At 35.3% G+C, this 21,403-nt stretch overlaps 1 protein-coding gene across 1 annotated transcript; it reads right to left on the reverse strand.

Moving 5' to 3' along the window:
* Positions 1 to 5,498: 5,498 nt before the first annotated feature.
* Positions 5,499 to 8,191, reverse strand: LOC139840652 (uncharacterized). The gene is made up of 2 exons (XM_071830905.1): positions 7,133 to 8,191; positions 5,499 to 6,428 (listed from the first exon to the last, which is right to left on the reverse strand). Exons 1-2 carry the CDS (start codon positions 8,189 to 8,191, stop codon positions 5,499 to 5,501), a joined length of 1,989 nt encoding a protein of 662 aa, XP_071687006.1.
* Positions 8,192 to 21,403: the final 13,212 nt, after the last annotated feature.

Raw genomic sequence — 21,403 nt, forward strand, 5'->3', positions numbered from 1 at the left:
AAGAACGGTACCTCTTCGCGTCCGAGCATTAAACATCACCATCCACTCCAACCTTAATAGCCAAATTCGGGTAGCTCAAGAGGAGGCTCTTAAAGACAACCACATCGGGCGTGAACTTTTAAACATTCTCGTCTCCCGATTCGAAGTTAAGGAGACCGGACTTCGATATTACGCCGGAAGAATTTGGGTGCCTAGATATGGCGACTTACGAAACCTCATCCTAGACGAAGCCCACAAATCGCGATACTCGATTCATCCCGGCGCCAATAAGATGTACCACGACCTTAAAGAACGATATTGGTGGCCGAACATCAAAAAGGAAGTCGCTACTTACGTTGCCAAATGTTTGACTTGCGCTAAAGTCAAAGCCGAACACCAAAGACCGTCCGGGTTACTTCAACAACCCGAGATCCCGCAATGGAAGTGGGAAAGGATCACGATGGATTTTATCACCAAACTACCAAAAACGTCGGGCGGTTATGATACTATTTGGGTCATTGTCGATCGCCTCACCAAATCCGCGCACTTTCTCGCCATGAAAGAGACCGACAAAATGGAGAAACTTGCACAACTATACATTAAGGAGATTGTAGCCCGACACGGTGTACCTTTATCGATTATCTCCGACCGAGATGGTCGTTTCGTTTCTAGATTTTGGCGTACGTTACAAGAAGCGTTGGGAACGCGTTTGGACATGAGCACCGCATATCATGCCCAAACCGATGGTCAAAGTGAACGTACAATACAAACCTTAGAGGATATGTTACGAGCCTGCGTTGTTGATTTTGGAAAAGCTTGGGACAATCACTTACCTCTCGCCGAATTCTCTTACAATAATAGTTATCACGCGAGTATTAAGGCCGCACCTTTTGAAGCGTTATATGGTCGAAAATGTCGCTCTCCTCTTTGTTGGGCCAAAGTGGGTGACGTGCAAATTTCCGGGCCCGACCTCATTCACGAAACCACCGAGAAGATTCTTCAAATCCGAGATAGGCTTCGGACGGCCCGGAGTCGTCAAAAATGCTATACCGACAAAAGACGCAAAGACCTCGAATTTCAAGTCGGTGACCGCGTCATGTTAAAAGTCGCACCTTGGAAAGGTGTCATCCGTTTTGGGAAACGTGGGAAACTAAATCCGCGGTACGTTGGTCCTTTCGAAATCTTAGAACGTGTTGGAACCGTTGCGTATCGTTTGGATCTTCCGCCTCAACTAAGCTCCGTCCATCCTACTTTTCATGTATCTAACTTGAAGAAATGTCTTGCCGAGCCCGATATCGTCGTTCCTCTCGAGGAACTTACTATTAATGACAAACTTCATTTTGTGGAGGAACCGGTTGAAATTGTGGACTACGTCGAGAAGGAATTGAAACAAAGCCGGATCCCGATTGTCAAGGTCCGTTGGAACGCCAAAAGGGGACCCGAGTTTACTTGGGAAAGAGAAGATCAAATGCGAAAGAAACACCCTCATCTATTCCCGGTTCCGGAAACGTCAGATTCCGAGGAAGAAACAACGACTACTACGCCTACCTAAATTTCGGGACGAAATTTCTTTTAAGGTGTAGGTAATGTAACATCCCGCCTTTTCCGTTTACTTTTCCGTTTAACTATTTAAGTTATGTTATATGTTTATAACACATCCCGTTATTATGCGTTGAATTATCTCGTTTAGGTAATTCCCGCACCCGGTTTAAAGTTGAGGGACCAAACTTGCCAAAGGTTGAAACATTTGACTAGGTCAAAGAGTCAACCCCTTTTCATCCATTCATTTCACCTCCTCTTCCTCTTTTTACTACTTTCAAATCCTCTCAACATTCAAACACAAAGATTCATCATCCATTTATGATCTAGCGGGTATTTTGCAAAACAAATTACATATTTGAGCTCCTTGCAACTTCCTCTTCGTTTTGGTACCAACTTCACCTCATTTGGGTAACATTTCTAAAACACTAGATTTCTTTAAATTCATGTTCTTGACTTATAAAGTTGTTAATTAGCGTCTATGGCTCATTGTGATGTTGTGTATGTAATTTGTATGCTCGATTCGATGTTTTTGGTGTAACTAGTTCAATATGAAAATTACTTGCTAAATCCTTGATTTTGGATGATCAAATGTTGTTAGATTGTTAAAGTGCATGTTTTAAAAGTGTTACTAGTATCATTAGCTTCGTTTTGATGTATAGGTTGATTAAGGAAACTCCAAGAACATGATTAGTGATTTTGTGAACTTGGATTAGGGTTTGATAAGCTTTACATGAACTTTTGATGCATCAAATGCTATGAGATATTGTTGTTAAGTGTTTTGTTGCAATGTGTGTTTGATCACCTTCGAAACGGCATATCATACATGTAAAACGGTTGCCCGAATCATGAAATGCATATTTGGAACTTGAACTTTGATTATGGACGTTTAAATGCAGTTTTAGGGTGTGTAAGTGTTGAATTGCTTGATGAAATGTGTCTAGGTGTTTTCCTCGTCAAATTACCTTTCCGGTGATATAAAATACATGTTCTAATTGTTTGCGGTTTGTAATTTGGGTTGGTTTGATTGTTGGTTCGTGCACTTAGAGTTGCAGCAAACAGGGCCTGGAAACCAACCAGGACGCCGTCCAGAAACTCAGGACGCCGTCCCACTTCTAATACCTGGACGCCGTCTAGGTACTCAGGACGCCGTCCCACTCTTCAATATAGGACGCCGTCCAGTCATCTGGGACGCCGTCCTAATGGCCTAAAACTGGCTGTTCGCTTAGTCTTTTGACGAAAAATGTTTGGCATGTTCTAGACCTCAAATTCACGTGCAACTTGTTTTAACATGCTTATATATGAATAACTAGCATAGAAAATTTGTCCGAGACCCGACCCGGCCATGTTGACTTTTCCGTTGACTTTGACCCGACCAAGTTTGACTTTTTGTCAAACTTAACCAAATACTTATACAACCTTTCTAACATGATTATTTACTTGTATCTTGCATGAAACTTGACTAGTTGATTCACATGCTAATATAATCGAGTCGTAACGAGCCATAGGACTAATTGAACATCTTTACCCTTCGTGACTATCGTTATTGATACAACCTATTTGTTTAGGTCAAGACTAGCATTGTTCTTTGCACACGTTACTTGTCGAAGTACTTTTTGGTTCGTGCATACAAGGTGAGATCATAGTCCCACTTTTACTCTTTTAAACTTACTTTTGGGATGAGAAAACATAAACGATTCTTTTGAACTAAGTGAACACAAGAACGGGAAAACAAACATTCTACATACGAGTTTAGAACGAAAATCCTCAATCCGATTATCATTAGTTACATCAGATGGTGTAAGCGAGAACTTATGTTATATGGCCATATGGGTTGACAACCCTCATCTTTGACGGTTCGCTACCGTCTACGGATGAAATATATTTTCGGGAAACAGTGTTGTTCTAGCACTAATTTATGGGGTATTCAACGGACGGAATGTTAAGCTTTGATAATTGGGTGCTCGTGAATATTAACTTTTAGAATGTACTATGACTTTATCAATATTGCAACTCTTGTGGTTCAGCTTGCTTTTACTCATTTACTTATTTAAACCTATGATTTCACCAACGTTTTCGTTGACAGATTTTCTATGTTTTTCTCAGGTCCTTGAACTTAGGTGATACATGCTTCCGCACATACTTTTTGATACTTGCATTGGATGTCGAGTATACTTGCATACGTGGAGCGTCTTTTTGGCTATTTTAAACTATGTCGCACGTGTTTCATATGAACAATAACTTTTGTTATGTACTTGTCTTGGGAATTACTTTTGTAAACATTGAAACATCCTTTATGAAATGTATGCGACATATTTTCGGTCAAACTTTGTTATAAATACTTATAACCATGTAATGGGACCATACGTAGACGACGCCGTCACTTGACGATTTGTCGGGGTCGCTACACCCACCTAATCAACCTATGTTTTGAATCTTGTTTTTGAAAGAGGTACCGCAACGCTGAATGGTCCGTGTATACGACCATTTTTGAAAGCACAATGTAGGAATGAAATTTGTCAAAAGCAAACACTACCGCGAGAAGTTCTTTCTCGGTAGTAGTGTAGTTTAATTGTGCCCCGGTCAACATCTTACTAGCATAATAAATCGGTCGAAAATGTTGGTCAACTCTTTGACCAAGGACCGCCCCGATCGCATAATCGCTCGCGTCACACATCAATTCAAAATCTTTATCCCAATCGGGAGAGATTAGAATTGGAGGGTTAATGAACTTCCCCTTAAGCAAGTTAAAAGCCTCGATACAAGCATCGTTAAACAAGAAAGGTTGGTCCTTTTCTAGCAATTTGGTCATGGGTCGAGCGATTTTTGAAAAATCCTTTATAAATCGGTGGTAAAATCTCGCGTGTCCAAGAAAACTTCGGATTGCCTTGACATCCGAGGGTATGGGTAAGTCTTTTATAGCGGTAACCTTGGCTTTATCGACCTCGATTCCCGCTTTAGAAATTTTATGTCCCAAAACCACCCCTTCATTTACCATGAAATGGCATTTTTCCCAATTAAGCACTAAATTAGTCTTCTCACATCGTGTCAATATTTTATCAAGGTTGTGGAGGCAATGGTCGAAAGAGTCTCCAAAAACAGAGAAGTCATCCATGAAAACCTCCATGGAGTCCTCAATCATATCCGAGAAAATCGCTAGCATACACCTTTGGAATGTCCCCGGGGCGTTACATAACTCGAAGGGCATTCGGCGATATGCAAAAGTACCATATGGGCATGTAAAGGTCGTTTTTTCTTGATCCATGGGGTCAATGGGGATTTGGAAGTACCCCGAAAACCCATCGAGAAAACAATAGAATTCCTTCCCGCTTAAACGCTCTATCATTTGATGGATGTAAGGGAGGGGGAAATGATCCTTCCTTGTGGCGTCGTTTAAACGCCTATAGTCAATACACACACGCCATCCAGTGATGGTTCGGGTTGGGACAAGTTCATTTTGGTCGTTAACGATCACTTTGGTTCCACCCTTTTTGGGAACCACTTGCACGGGACTCACCCATGGTGAGTCCGAGATGGGGTAAATTAGGCCCGCATCTAATAACTTAATAACCTCCTTTTTCACAACATCCTTCATATTAGGATTTAGCCTTCATTGTCATTGGACAACCGATTTGTAGTTCTCTTCCATAAGGATTTTGTGAGTGCAATATGATGGATTTATCCCCGGGATATCTGTGGTTTTCCATGCAATTGCTTTATGGTGAGACTTGAGAAGTGAAACAAGTTTTGACTTTTGGTCAACGGTGAGTCTCTTAGAGATGATCACCGGTAGTTGACCTGACTCTTTTAGAAAAGCATACTCAAGATGCTCGGGGAGCTCTTTAAGCTCGAGAGTGGGAGGTTCTTCCCATGAGGATTTGATTCGAAATCTATCCTCATTAGTAATAGCCTCAAATGACTCTTCCCGAATTGTTTCACCTCCAAGCTCATTATCGTCGACACTAACATTCATCAATTCATTAAAAATCGGCTTCTAAGTCCATAATATCACTTTCAAAAACTTGGTTAAATCCCGAAGTATCAACCCCCAAGAGCTTTTCAAGCTCTTCATTCACATAAAGGTCTATATGGTCTAGGGCATAACACTCGTCATCATCGGTGTTGCTTGGTTGCTTCATAGCTTCCCGAATGTTTATGGTCACACGCTCATCGCCAACTCTAATGTTGAGTTGGTTGCGTTGTACTAAGATGATGGTGTCGGCGGTGGCAAGAAATGGTCTACCTAAGATGAGGGGGACTTGAAGGTCCTCCTTCATCTCCATGATAACAAAATCAACCGAGAACACCAAGGAGTCAATGCTAACCAAGATGTCCTCGGTGATTCCAATTGCGGTGTCAAATGAATGGTTGGCCAATCTTATACGAATTTTGGTTGGTTTGAGAGGTCCAAGGCCAAGTCTTTCATAAAGTGAGTGGGGCATTAAGTTAATGCTTGCTCCCAAGTCTGCTAGTGCATTGAACACTTCCGATTCACCAAACTTGCATGGGAAAACAAATTTTCCCAGATCACCTAACTTTTTAGGGATCCTTGGCCTTGATGCAAGTATCTTGTTGCACTCCTCTTTGATAAAGAAGGACGTTTCCTCATGATATTTACCCTTTTGAGAGATTAACTCTTTGATGAAGCGTCCATAGTTGGGCATTCCTTTGAGCACATCGGTAATAAGCAAGTTGACCGACACATTCTTCATCATGTCTTGGAACTTTTTATATTGAGCTGCCAACTTGTCCTTCCTTAAAGCTTTTGGATATGGAACAGGCCTTGTGACCTTCGAAGACTCTTTACCCTTATCCTTACCCTTTTCATTGTCACCCTCAGCATCATTACCATTGACCTCGGTTGCATCACCCTTTTCTTTACCCTTCTCATTACTAACCTTGATTTCTTCCTAAATGAAGCTTGGTAGTGGTTCTTGGGTGATAAAGGTTTATGGTTGTGGTTCTTCAACTCCTTGAGTGGTGAGACCGCTACGAGTGGTTATGGCATTGACATTTTCATTTCGGTTTTGGGTAGCTAGGGTTTTGATTGTTGTTGCCTTCAATAGGAATTACCCTAGGTGTTGTTGTTGTTTTGGTTTTGGTGTTGTTGACGGTTATTGTTGTAGGTGTTTGGGTTAACTTGAGTGTTGGGTGGTAAAGTTCCTTGAGATCTTTCGGAAACATAACTTGAAAGTCTCCCAAAGGTGCTCTCTAAGGTTTGGAATGAGGTATGTTGTTGCTTAAGTTGTTGCTTCAAGAACTCGTTCTCCTTTAACAAAAATGCTTCGGTTGATTCTACCTTTTTGATATAGGTTTGCATAAGCTCTTCTAGTCCTTTAGAAGATTGGGAAGGTTGGTTATTTGGTTGAGTTTGTTGCCGTTGTTGATTGTAACCTTGGTTGTTTTGGGTTTGACTATAACCTTGGTTTTGATAACTTTGGTTTCCTTGGTAATTTGGGTTGGATTTGTGGTTGTAAGATTAGTTGTTATAATTTTGTTGGTTGTGGGATTGGAAGTTATTTTGGCGGCTTTGGTTATAGTTGGAATTGTAACCTTGGTTTTGGTTTTGGTTGGAGAATCCGGGAGGTGTGTTGGATTGAGTGTTGAATGACACTTGCTTTTGGTTAGGGTTGTAGTAGCTATTGTTCGATTGGAAAGAGTTGTTGCCTTGGTTAGAAGTTCCTCCTCTTTGAAAGTTTTGGTTGCTCACAAAGTTCACATGAGCTTCCGAATTCATAGGAATGTCATCCAAGTCAATGTGAGTACATTGATTGACTTGGGGACAATTTTTGGTGAGGTGTGGTCCTTCACACCTTTGACAACCGACTTGCATAGCCACTAGCGTTTGTTGTATCTTTTTCAATTCTTTCCCATATAATTGAAATTGGTTATTCAAGCTTGCCAAGGTAACTTGCCCATCTTCACTCTCCACTTGAGCTACATTCTTTCTCATCAAATCTCTTGGTGAAGGTGCCCATTCATATGTATTAACCGCGATGTCCTCTAGTAACTTTTTGGCCGCATTGGGTGAGTTGTACATAAACACTCCACCCGAAGATGAATCAAGATATTGCTTAGTTTGAAAATTGGTACCCCGGTAGAACGTATTGATGTACTCCTTCTTGGTTAGACCATGCGGTGGGCAAGCTCTTAATAGCTTCTTGAAACGCGCATCATACAAAGACTCATCTCCTCTTTGCGTGAACCCATTAATTTCCATTCTTAAACGCTCCACCTTTGAAGGTGGGAAAAAGTGATTGATAAATGCTTCATTCAAATCTTGAAAAGACCTAATCGAATCCGATGGCAAGTTCCTTAACCAAGCCTTAGCTTCTCCATCAAGCGTGAATGGGAATGCCCTTAGCTTAAAAGCATCTTCGGTGACATCTTTGTTCTTGTAGATATCACAAATATCATTAAAATATTGATTGTGATCAAAAGGGTTTTCATCTATAAGCCCGCGAAAAAGTCTATCCTTGAACATTGTGAAAAAGTTACCCTCGATCTTCCAATTTTCTGCTTCGATTGGTGGTTTTGTGATAGCCGGAGGAACAACCGTTTGTGCCACCATTCTAACATTCCACATCGGAGTGTCATTTGGATCATTTTCAACTACTTCATTAACAACCGGTGGAGGATTACCATGTGGATTACCCTCTTCTTCTCCGTCCATTTCTATCAAACAAAATGGCAAAACCTCAAAATTCTTCCTTAATTCCCGTTCTTCTCTACGCTTATAAATCCCATGTATATGTTTCTCCGGATCGGAAAATGGTTGTGTGAAATCTTGATCCTTGTGGGATCTTCTTATCATACACCAATAGACCTAACCTTCAAAGACAACAAAAACACAAGTGATTATCCAATACAAAATAATACATAAAAGACAATAAAAGTAACTTTTGTAAGGACGAATCCTTACAAAAGGATCGAATAACTAAAAGCTTGTACCAAATACACAACCTAACTTAGCTAACCGTTCCCCGGCGGCGACGCCAAGAAAGTGTGACGTGGCGTGGATATACCATACATAACTCCCTAAATTTATACAAGATTCAAATATCACAAAAAGCACGCACAATCTATCGAGCACTTAAAACCCGGTTGCTATAGTACTTAATGCAAGTATTCTTATCAAGTTCGTCCCGTGAGAGCGGTGTAGATTATGTATTTGAAACTAATAGTTATCCTAGGGGTTTTGTTTGACTGGGGGGGGTGTTTGCGAGAGATTTTGACTAATCAACTAAATTTGCGATAAACAAACTAAAACTTAACAAGTAATCAAGAAATGAGAAGTAATCAATATGATGAAGAGTGTTCACTTATCTAATCCTATTTATGCTTAGATGGCCCTTGTTTTCCCCAAATTGTTATCACTTAAGTTGTTTGAACTAGTAAATATTCTTAATGCAATTTTACCTTGCAAATTCACATAAGCTTAGCAACACTAGATCAAGTAATGTATGAGTTGATTATTGAGATTATGCCCGGGTTAAAATCACTTAAAACCATTTAACCATCAAAGTCACCTAAGATAGTCAAACACCACTATGATGAACAAAGGTCAATTGAAAACCAACCTAGCCTAGAAACACAATCACTTGAAATTTCTATTCTAGTTGTCTAGATCACCAAAGGTGTTGAAGCACAAATTGATTCACTACTAAAATCACTTAAAGAGCTACTCAATCCATGTAATCAAAGTAAAACCAATATCAAACATAGCAATGGACCTCATGGCTAACTCAATAACACTAGCTCATGTATTTTCATTCAAAACAACTTTCATTCAATAGATTAAGGGCACATCATGCATTAAAGATTCATAGATAAGCAAACACAAGCTACTCATGGCAAAGATTACATTAGCAATAATCATGAAAGCATCAATAAACATCATTTTGAGTGATTACAAGCTAAGATTCAAAGATAAATGATGATAAACAAAGATTGCAAGTAAAGATTAAACTTAGATGAAGATTAAGTAAAGACTACAACTAATTGATTCAAAATAAGAAAGAGTAAAGTTAAGATTACAACCCAATTTGATAACAAAAGAAAGATCTAGCACTAATGAAGATGAAACTTGAGCTTGCTTCCTCCAAATCACCTTAGAACTCTAATGGATGATGAAATTAGGGTTTTGTGTGTGTAATTCGGAGTAAAAACTGCAGCTCTCTTGCCAAATGACCTATCTTATTCTATTTATAGTGGTGAGGAAAGTGGGCTGAATCAGCGTCAGGAGCGCCGCTCTTGACATAGGTGTGGCGCTCTTGGCTTCAATTGGTGTGGCGCTTTAGACTCAGGTGCGGCGCTCTATACTTCATCTGGTGCGGCGCTGTTGACTTAGGTGCGGCGCTCTTGGAGCTATAGGAACGACGCTTCTGCCTCTGAAGAGCGATGCTTCTGCTCACTGTGAAGAAATTGAGACAAAACGTTGGTGATTGCGCCGCTTTTACCATAGGTGCGGCGCTCTGGGCTATGAGGTGCGGCGCTCCTTAATCAGGAGCGGCGCTCTTGATGCTGTTTCCTGCACTTGTCATTTTCTTTGCACTTTTTGAACATTTATTGGTCAATTTTACACTAAGTTAGGCATTTTGCCTTGAGTGGACACTTTGGCACAGGAAAACAACTTTAAAGTCCCAACGATCATCAAAACCGAATAAAATGAGGTCGATATTGTGTAATAAATATGTCTAAATGGAGCAATATCAACTACAAAATTTATCATCCATATCTCCATATGACTTTTTGTACGTTCATATTATAACATATGCAAGTGGGACTGAATAGGATTTATATGAACCGAAAGTGGGACTGAAATTTTTTAATAAATGTTATAAAATTCAATGCAAGTCATGTACAGATTCTTTTCGTATCCTCTTAATAATAATTTTTATTTTTATCTAAGTTTTATTCATGCAATTAATGTTCTATGTCATAATCAAATGAATTTTTTTTATTCACATGTGATTTGCTTAATTAGCCCTATTCAAGTGGAAAAATGGAATGGCACGTTAGTTCCGAAGGCTAAAAGCTATATATTAACAATATCTAAAGTAAGTAGATTGAATTTTAATTATTATATTACTAAAACAAGTAAAGTCCCACATTACAATTTGTCGATGGTAAAATGGGTCACAAATGTCATACGAAGTAAATTAATTACTATGAGAAATGTAAATAATATGCAGTCCATGTGTTACAATTACGTGTAAACGAAAATTTTTATGTATATTGCTTAATTGCCTTTTTTAGAACTTGGGTGAATATGAGATTCTCAGAAGTAGCGATAATCGAGTTGAAGTGAAATTCAAGGAGATACGGTGGGAGGTTGTATTAAATGAGCGAACATGCAGTTGTCGAGTTTGGCATGTGAAAGGTCTTCCATGTAAACATGTGGGAGCTTTCATTAGTGTCATAGGGGATAATAATTGGGATAAACATGTTGATCCCTATTTTACAAGTGAAAATTCAAAGAGGCTTATGCTCTATAAATTAGTTCGATGCCAGGATAAGATCAATGGGTGCCCAAAGTAACACACGATAAGATATACCCACCAATAATTAAACGACCACCTGGAAGATCAAAAAAGAAGAGAATTGTGCCATCTAACGAGCCTAAAAGAAGACAACGATGCGCGCGATGTGGCCAATATGGTCATTGTGTTAAGACGTGCAAAAATCCACCCCAAGAAGGCTTTGATCCATATCAACCATCAACGAGTAAAAGGTGTATCAATTTCTTGTTTCTTTTATTTACATTTCTAAATATTAATCCTCGAATTATATCTAATGCTAATAAGGGTTCATTGTTATAGGAGACTTGGACAGAATACAACTCCTCGTGAAAGCGGGCGAGAATGAAGTAATAGTACTCCGAAATTGTCACCCATTCAAAAGTTAGTAATTCTCTCTCTCTCTCTCTCTCTCTCTCTCTCTCTATATATATATATATATATATATATATATATATATATATATATATATATATATATATATATATATATATATATATATGAGCTTCAATGAGTTGTTGTAGGCCTATTAATCAAAGTATATATATTCCATTGTATAAATTATTAGAATTAATATAGTTTAATTCAAATTAAAAGACCATGTTGTGTTCTGCGAATGTGCTACTTAATAAGTCCACATCGGCCTTTTAATGTAATTTCCTTGAAATTATACACCTAGTTATATTCATCCTTCCCTTCTAACATACCTGTTAATATTTTTTTATTTAATTGTTAATATTTATCACATACAGGAAGTAGATGGATGAATTATTTTGATGTCTTAAATAAAAAATATGAAGGAAATCGAGCAAGAAGGGGTGAAGAGGTTGATCCGTGAGAGGATATGTCGTAGTTATTTGAAAATGGTATATAAGATTAATTAGTTGTTATCCGCCAGAAAATATCAGGGGCAAAACTTGAATTTAGATTATGTTGAATTGGTTTTACATTTTTTTAGTGAATCGGGTATATTTGATATTTGAGATGTTACTTGGATATATACGTAATTTTGTGACTTAATAGGGGAATATATGTGAAAGGACCCGTTCATATACATTATAAACGATTCACAATAGTTGATTACATCGCGAGGTATTTGACCTCTATATGATACGTTTTACAAACATTGCATTCGTTTTTAAAAGACAAACTTTCTTTACATCAAAAATTGATGGCATGCATACCATTTCATATTACATCCAACTATAATTGACTTAATATTAATCTTGATGAACTCAACGACTCGAATGCAACGTCTTTCAAAGTATGTCATGAATGACTCCAGGTAATATCCTTAAAATGAGCTAATGCACAGCGGAAGATTTCTTTAATACCTGAGAATAAACATGCTTTAAAGTGTCAACCAAAAGGTTGGTGAGTTCATTAGTTTATCATAATCAATCATTTCCGTAATAGTAATAGACCACAAGATTTCAGTTTCCATAAATATCCGTACACTCGCAAGTGTTTAAAAGTATTCTATAAGTTGTAGGCACCCGGTAACAAAACTTAACGTTCATGTTTTACCCTCTGAAGTACACCAGATCAGGTGTGTTTTAAAATAACCTCGAAGTACTAAAGCATCTCATAGTCAGGATGGGGTTTGTCAGGCCCAATAGATCTATCTTTAGGATTCGCGCCTACCGTACATAGACAAGTAGTTTAATGTTACCAAGCTAAGGGTATATTTCTGGTTTAAACCCACATAAAATTAGTTTTAGTACTTGTGCCTACTTCGTAAAACATTTATAAAACAGCGCATGTATTCTCAGTCCAAAAATATATATTGTAAAAGCAATTAAAAAGGGAGTAAATGAAACTCACAATACTGTATTTCGTAGCAATTATGTATATGATGGCACTGAACAAGTACAGGGTTTATCTCGGATTCACGAACGTATCAATATTGTGATTCAATATTGCAGGAAAGTACGTAGACGCAATGAAAATGATAAACGTTAGGTTGACCTCACGAGCAATACCCTCGATCAATACCCATAACCTCCATAGCTATAACCCATAATTTCCTTAGCTCTATCCTGTTTGAAAACTTATTTTGAAATCGTCTGAGTATAACTCCGTCGTAGTATTTTATATATACTAATAATATCTTGAAATAATACAAAGAAAATATATATATATATGTAATTCGATTGAGAGAGTTTAGAGAAATATATTTTCAAGTTTTTATGAAATAATGAAACCTATTGAATTCTATTTATAATATATTTTTGAATTATTAAAGTGAATTATTAAAGTATGAATTATTAAAGTGAATTATTAAAGTATGAATTATTAAAGTGAATTATTAAAGTGAATTATTAAAGTATAAATTATTAAAGTGAATTATTAAAGTGAATTATTAAAGTATGAATTATTAAAGTTAAAGTAAAGTAAATGTAAAGTTAAAGTATAGTAAAAGTATAAAACTATATACGTATAATACGCGTATAAATATATATAATATTAATTTAAATCGTTATATATATTTAATAAAATAAAATATAAATATCGTTATCATTATCATACTGGTTAAGTAATGAGTTGTCAAAAGTGATTTTAGATATTTATAAAAGATATATACGTTTTAATAATTTTTAAACTGAAAACGTTTTTTGTACTTTTGAAACTAAATCAAATAAATATGATAATTTTGTTTTCCAAAACTAAATATATTTAAGAATCATTTTGTTAAAAGGTTAAAATAATAGAAATCGTTATATCATAAAATATTTTAGAAAAGTAGAATTATATATATTCATAATAGGTTTCAAGTTTTTAAATTATAGTCTGTTGGTGAAGCATGGGATAAAGTCCAAAGGTTAAGTAAACGTATGAAATCATCTTAATGAAAAATGTCGAGTTACTTAACTTGTCGATATCCAACATCTAAGTTATTTACACTCCACGTTCTTATTTTCATATTAAATAAAATGAAAGTTAACATAGTTATCTTATCAAGGTCACGAGGAAAATATTATAAAACATGCCTTGGAAATTAAACAGGAATTTCCACTAACCCTTGTCTAGTTCCCGTTAATTGACACATTTGTTCTTATTTATAAATCACTTTACCATTTTCCGAATGTTGTCAAAAAGAATAGATTTCTTAAATCACAGTGGACCTCATAACATAGGCCTGTAATCATATCATAATGTATCTGATAATTCAATCATTTGATATTATCTCTTAATTCTGTCGATAAATATATCGAAACAAATACGTTCATGTAAAGTATCATATATCTAATACTTTGTTAATATTTTCAGTTAATATTATATATTATATATACATATCTATATACTCATAATTGTTCGTGAATCGTCGAACACGGTCAAAGGGTAATTGATTACATGAATGTAGTTCCAAACTTTTTGAGATTCAACATTACAAATTCTGCTTATCATGTCGGAAACATATAAAGGTTAAGTTTAAATTTGATCGGAAATTTCCGGGTCGTCACAATATGTTATTGACCCTTGAATTTTTAAAGTTCAGATAATCAATCATTCAAGTAATGTTCCACAAGAAAACAAATGGGGAGAAAGTGATGTATCTTGTGAAGTGTAGAAGTGTGAGTTTGAAGAAAGCGTTTTTGTAAGTAAATAAATGAGGTCTTCCACTTGCATAGTCAAATACTTGACCCATAAACAAAACTTCTTTTCTCATCCTTTTTATCAACCTTCTTAACCTAAAATTACAAGAGAAGTTCTAAATATACCAAAAAAAATTATACATATAAATCAAAGTGATTCAAAGAGTAATAAAGTAAAATGACGTAGACCCTAACTAGTCTATTTGAGTATATTAAATGATCTATTTGACATAATACCTTGAATCGAATTCTAATAACATTGAATCACGTACAATAATCAAACAATAGTACAACATCAACACAACAAATAATATAAATTATGTTTATTTATATTTTTGCATAAAATTCTCCCATCATTTCGTTTTTTCAATAAAACTCTATAATCTCTTCCTTTTCCCCTAAAACTCTCTTGTCTCTCCATGTTCTCCACCTAAATATAAAATCTCTAACACTTTCTTCTCCGATCACCATCATTACCGCCCTACCTCTGTCATCCACCTCTGCCATCCATCACTGTCATTCACTTCCGGCCTATTGGTATATAGATTTTTTTTGTATTTGCTTAATACTTACTTTTACATTTGGTGATGACTTGATGCGGATGCCAGTTAGGACCGGAGGTGGATAAGTCATTAAGTTGTGACAGGACTCGAATTGAACTTTTAACAAATCAAATTTGTGTTGCTCGCGAGTAGATTAAACTTTTAGACCACTCACAATCATGACATTATTCTTCAAATACATAGATTGTCACATAATAATTCAACTCTTTTCACTAGCTCGTCACAAATCACTTATGACAATCACACATTTGTTCACCATCACACATACCCAATATACAAATAATAATGCTTATATGCAAAAATATACATAAGACATATCACGTCTTCTATTGTGCTTAACATTCACAAAATCATTTACGTAGTTAGATTGGCGAAAGATTGGCTAGGTGGTGTCATTGAGGCTAAAAATTTGTTAGAGTCGATGACAAGAGATTGACCACTAGCGTCGGTAAAGATCTTATATCACGGTTAAGTTGGTTAAAAAAGTTTATTACAAAATCTCTCAAAATAATTAAAAAAAACTCGAACTTACGCGAGAAAAAGTAAAACCTACTAAGACTAGTTCTAACCCTGCCTGTGACATCACATACATATTTGTACTTTTTGGCTCAAAAAGTGCATTTGCATGTGACATGACAGTGTCAAATTTTGACCCTCCAATAACTCCAAATGTCAAATGGAAGTGTCAAATTCAGTAGGGTCTACCAGTTCTGTAATTTTTTTTTTCCAAATGAATTAAAATGGTAAATAAATACAATAAAATAAAATAAATTACATATTAAATAAAAAAAATACATAAATTAATTTTTCATAAGAATTTAAAAATACATAAATTAACGATTACATAGATTCAATAAAAAAACTAATTCACATTGCGAAAATTTGGTGGAAGGTTCCAGATATGCTCAACTAAATCCTCGGTAAGTTAGTTGTGCATGTCTCAATCCTTTATTTCTCTTCTGATGATGTCTCGATCTCATCCTCTGTTCCGTATACGTTCCATACCATTTTCCATTTCTTCGGTAGTGAATCTTTCTTCCCATTTAGAAAGTGCAAAGTCGTTATCTTCAAGTATCATGTTATGTAATATGAGACAACATTCCATCACTCTTCGCATCCTGTTAACTGACATACTTCGTGAAGTTATGCGTATATGTGATGATCCTTCTAAATCCCTTTGGTCGAATACATCATTCATCGATTTCACAGTGAGGTACTGACCTCTACATGATACGTTTTGTAAACATTGCATTCTTTTGAAAAGGCACACCATAATTGAATATCAAATTCCAAGGTTTTTGACGTATAATGATTTATACATATAGACAATCACCGTAATTAATAGTTTACAATACTACATCCGTTGATAATGCAGTCTAAATAAGATACATGGTGTTGATTTTGTGAATGCAATGTTTTCTCGAATAAAGCATGTATGACTCCATGCACATAGCTTGTATCACATATAAGCAAACAGCGGAAGACTTCTAGGAACCTGAGAATAAACATGCTTAAAAGTGTCAACACAAAGGTTTGTGAGTTCATAGTTTTAATGTTGCGCATAATCTGTATATAAAGGTGGATCACAAGATTTCAGTTGTTTCATCCAGAAACGTTTATCAAAATATTCTACAAGATTGAGTACCCTGGTAACTAAGCTTTAACGTTATAATAAGTACCCCTGTTTTAACATACATGCAACCAACATGTACAATACACGCAATCCAACGTGTACTAATCTCAAATAGCATACGTCTGTTTTATAGTTCGGGCTAGGGTTTCTATACCTGGAACAGACGGGGATGTCAAGCCCTATGGATCCATATACAACTACTCGCGCCCACCAGTTCTTATAACCAGCAGTTACTAGTTACCAAAGCTAAGGGATTTTCGGTTCAAAGTCAATGTAGAATTTAGTATGTACTTGTATCCATTGCGTTTAAAATAAAGTGCATGTATTCTCAGCCCAAAAATATATATTGCAAAAGCACTTAAAAAGGGATCTATAAACTCACCTTAGCAGCACATAAGGTCATTCACCGAAATGTGACCGAAACTCGGAATGTAAAATAACCGTAGATCTTAACCTAGAGAATATATGTTGGTCAATAAATGTTTAACAAGCTAGGTCGGGTCATAGTGTATCACAATCCTAATGCTCGAGACCGACATGCAAAAGTTAATAAAAGTCGTCTCAAAAGTCAACCTGACCTAATATGATCTTTAAATCTATACATGTTTATTATCATAGTATAAGTCTTGATAATTGAACGAATTTATAGTTTATCAAACTCAAATATTATTTATTTCAGGAACTATATTATATTTGAATTATCATGGCAATCGAAAATATTTTATTATTTCACATAGCTTTTCAATACTTGTAAAATCAGATTATAGTGTTTATAAATATTATAGACAATTTCATAGACAAGTTGTTTAAATATTAATTTACAGTTTCAAACACAATTTCAATTAACGTTAACCATAATTCAGTTGACCATATCTTTTAATCCGTTCATCGAAATCACGCGATTTCTAAATGAAAAGTTAATAATTTTTTGCCAGCTTTCCAAAAATATGCATATCATATACTTTATATCAGTAGCATATGTATCAAATTCGTGATTCATCATAAACTATCTAACGACAAAATTAAAGCATACAAGCATGCATAAACATATATACTCGAGCACTAGACATGGATACACTATTAATATATAAAAGATAAGATGTGAATGCTCACGTATCAATATTGTGATTCAATATTGTAGGAAAGTACGTAGACGCAACGAAGATGATAAACACTAGATTGACCTCACAAGCATACCCCCGAATCATACCCATAACCTCCATAGCTATAACCCGTAATTTCTTTAGCTAAAACCCATTTGAAAAATCATTTTGACATCACTTGAGCATAACCTTGTCGTAATATTTTATGTATACTACTAATACTAATTTGGAAATATAACTAGAAATTTTAAAGAGTAATAATATATGTGTGTTATGAGTGATCGATAGATCCATATATATAGTAATATTATAATATAATAATTTAAATAAATATAATAATATAATAATATTAATATAATAATAATAATTTAATAATAATATTAATAGAAAACGTGGATCATCTAGCCGCCCCACTTGTCTTTTGTCATTTTTTTCGACTCCGTGTTTTCACGAACTGGTATTTCGTGCTCTTTTGCTAATAATTGACGGGTAAAAAAAATATGAATAAAATTCCACATTTTATATTTGAATACATATATTTGTTTTGGTCTTAAGCTTTATAAAACTAGTTGTAAAAAGGTTCGTAATATAGAGTTTGTACGCGTAGTATGTGTTTTCCTAGTTTTTGACTGGACAAAAATATATAATATAATAATATAAATATAATATAATAATTATTTGAATCAAAATAAATTTTAAAAGTCATATTTTTTAAATACTTCAGGGGTATTTTATGTAACTTATAATTAATAATTTCTATCATGTCGCTTTCATGTGAATAGTAAATTAATTAATTTCGTTTCATTTACTATTCATATGAATAGTAAATGAATTAATTTCAATTCAACTATTTAAGTTACGTTGTTGTACGTTGTGCTTTATAACTTGTACATCTTTGATTTAATTGCGTTTTTCTTATAATTTAAAAAAAAAATACATCATAAAAAATTAAACGATTATATACGTAAAATTTTTAATTTGAAATTGCATCATTCAATAGTAAATCTTTATCATATCGTATATAAATATTATTCGCATGTTTTCGTATATATATATGTAATTATCACAAGTTATGACGTTCGTGAATCGTCGAAATTTAGTCGTGGTTAAATGAATGTATGAACACAGTTTAAAATCCTTGAGATTCATCTTAACAAACTTTGCTTATCGTGTCGGAATAATATAAAGATAAAGTTTAAATTTGGTCAGAAATTTCCGGGTTGTCACAGTATAATATGAAAACGACCTTGAAGAACCCCAAATGCCCTCTCTATATCCTTTCGGGCACTAGCATGAAATCTAGTAAACTTAATCGTTGTTTCTTCAGTAGGACATGAATATCCTTTAACTAAAGTTACCAAATCGGGATATATACCATCCGCAAGGTAATATCCTTTGCTATTTTCATGCTCATTTACCTCAAATGGTGCAGATGGAAATGTTCTATTCTTAAGTTTATCAAATATGGGTGATTGCTTCAAAACGTTAATATTATTGTTGGAACCCGCCATCCCAAAAAAAGCATGTCAAATCCACAAGTCATATGAAGCAACTGCTTCAAGCATAAGGGTCAGTTTCTTGTGATCACCCCGAGTGTATTGTCCTTTTAAATCAACAGGACAATTCCTCCACTCCCAGTGCATACAATCTATACTCCCGAGCATACCCCTAAAACCATGTCTCTCCTCGTGTGCACTATATAATCTAGCAACATCATGTGCATTCGGAGATCGCATGTATTCACTTTTGTACAAAGTAATCTAGACATAGTATTGATGTTTGCTCACTCATTTGCAAATATTCATCCCACATATCGGGAGCGGTACCATACGCCATTTGGCGTATAGCCGACATACATTTTTGTAAAGTAGTAAATGTAGGCCCACCTATAGCATCAAATCGTTGAGAAAAGTAACTAAAATATTATGGCATATTATCACTTTGGAAAGTAATTATACCTTGCACTATCCGGAGAAATAATTGTATTCGCATACGAAAACGCCTTTTAATTTTTGTGTGTGGATATTTTAGCGTCTCACAAAAATAATCATCCCACAAACATTGTGCAGCAACCTCACGTTCCCTGAGAATGTAACCTCTAACTCTCGGAATAGACGGTGCCAATTCGACTTCGGAATCATCATCTTCTATTTCTTGAATTAATTGAACAATCCGTAAATCTTCGGAGTCGGAATTAGACCCCCGTAACCTCGAACCCATTTATAAAATAGTAAAGTTTTATAAAAAAAATATGAAAAGAAAAAGAGTAAGAATGAAAGGTGTAAAAGTATATGATTTTTTGGTGTTTAAATAGGAGTAAAAAGAGTAAAAAAATGATATAAAAAAATAAATAGAAAAAACGGGTATATATTCGTTGAGTATCGGATATAATTCCCCAACCAATCAGAGGCTGACACGCGTACCTTGAAGCCCCGTTTTTTCAGTCAATTTCCCAACTGACGCCCCCCCCCCCCCCCCCCAGCGTCAGTTTTTGACGCCGCGTTAATGGCGTCAGGGGCGTTAGATGGCTCCAGCTGGTCTGACGCGTACTTTTCTGACGCCGCGTTAAAATCAGTCTAAAGAAGTAAAAGCCAAATGACACACACATGTATAACCACACACACATGTATATCTTTTTTTTTTTTTTTGGCAAAAAACTGTAACTTTTATATAACCACGAAGCTTCATCAAAAAATGAAGCCTCGGACCAAGATTACAAACAAAGGCATCGGGGCCAACCAAACTACAAAACCTCAATAAAAACACAAACTAACCAAACACACATGTATATCTATATCTTTACTTTTTATTTGTACTTATTATTAATTAATTAATTTTATAAAAATATTATTATTACTATATATATCTATATCTGTTATAATTCTGAACTTATAACTACCAAATACAATTATATTTGTTTATGAAATATTAGTAAAGAGAGAATAAGTATGTGTTTCATATAATTCTATGAAATGGTGCAAGTTTACAAGCATACCATCATGGTGTATTTATACTACTAAGAAATACTATACAAGTGGTACAAAATTGACTAAAAGTTTGTACAAATTTGACTATCCATATATACATTATTATTTTAATTATCATAACACTCCCCCTTGGATAGAAATTTTGTTTTGGAGATCAACTATAAGTTACTGTCTCGCTAAAAACCTTTGCTAAAGAAAACCCAGTGGGAAAAAACTTTAGCTAAGGGAAAAAGAGTGCAGTATAGAGTTGTCTCCCCCTCAAGTAGACATCGTTGATCTTTTACATCTTTTGAATATGTCTCATTCCAATATTGTGAACGTGTGTTCTGAAAATAGCAGTTGAGAGTACTTTGGTGAAAAGATCAGCAGAGTTTTTGCTGGATTGAACATATCTCATTTCAATCTGGTTGTTCTTAATGAGATCTTGAGTGTATGAGAAGAATCTAGGAAGTATGTATTTTGTTCGGTCACTTTTGATATACCCT

Source organism: Rutidosis leptorrhynchoides, chromosome 4 (assembly GCF_046630445.1).
Source record: "Rutidosis leptorrhynchoides isolate AG116_Rl617_1_P2 chromosome 4, CSIRO_AGI_Rlap_v1, whole genome shotgun sequence".
Classification (NCBI taxonomy): Eukaryota; Viridiplantae; Streptophyta; class Magnoliopsida; order Asterales; family Asteraceae; genus Rutidosis; species Rutidosis leptorrhynchoides.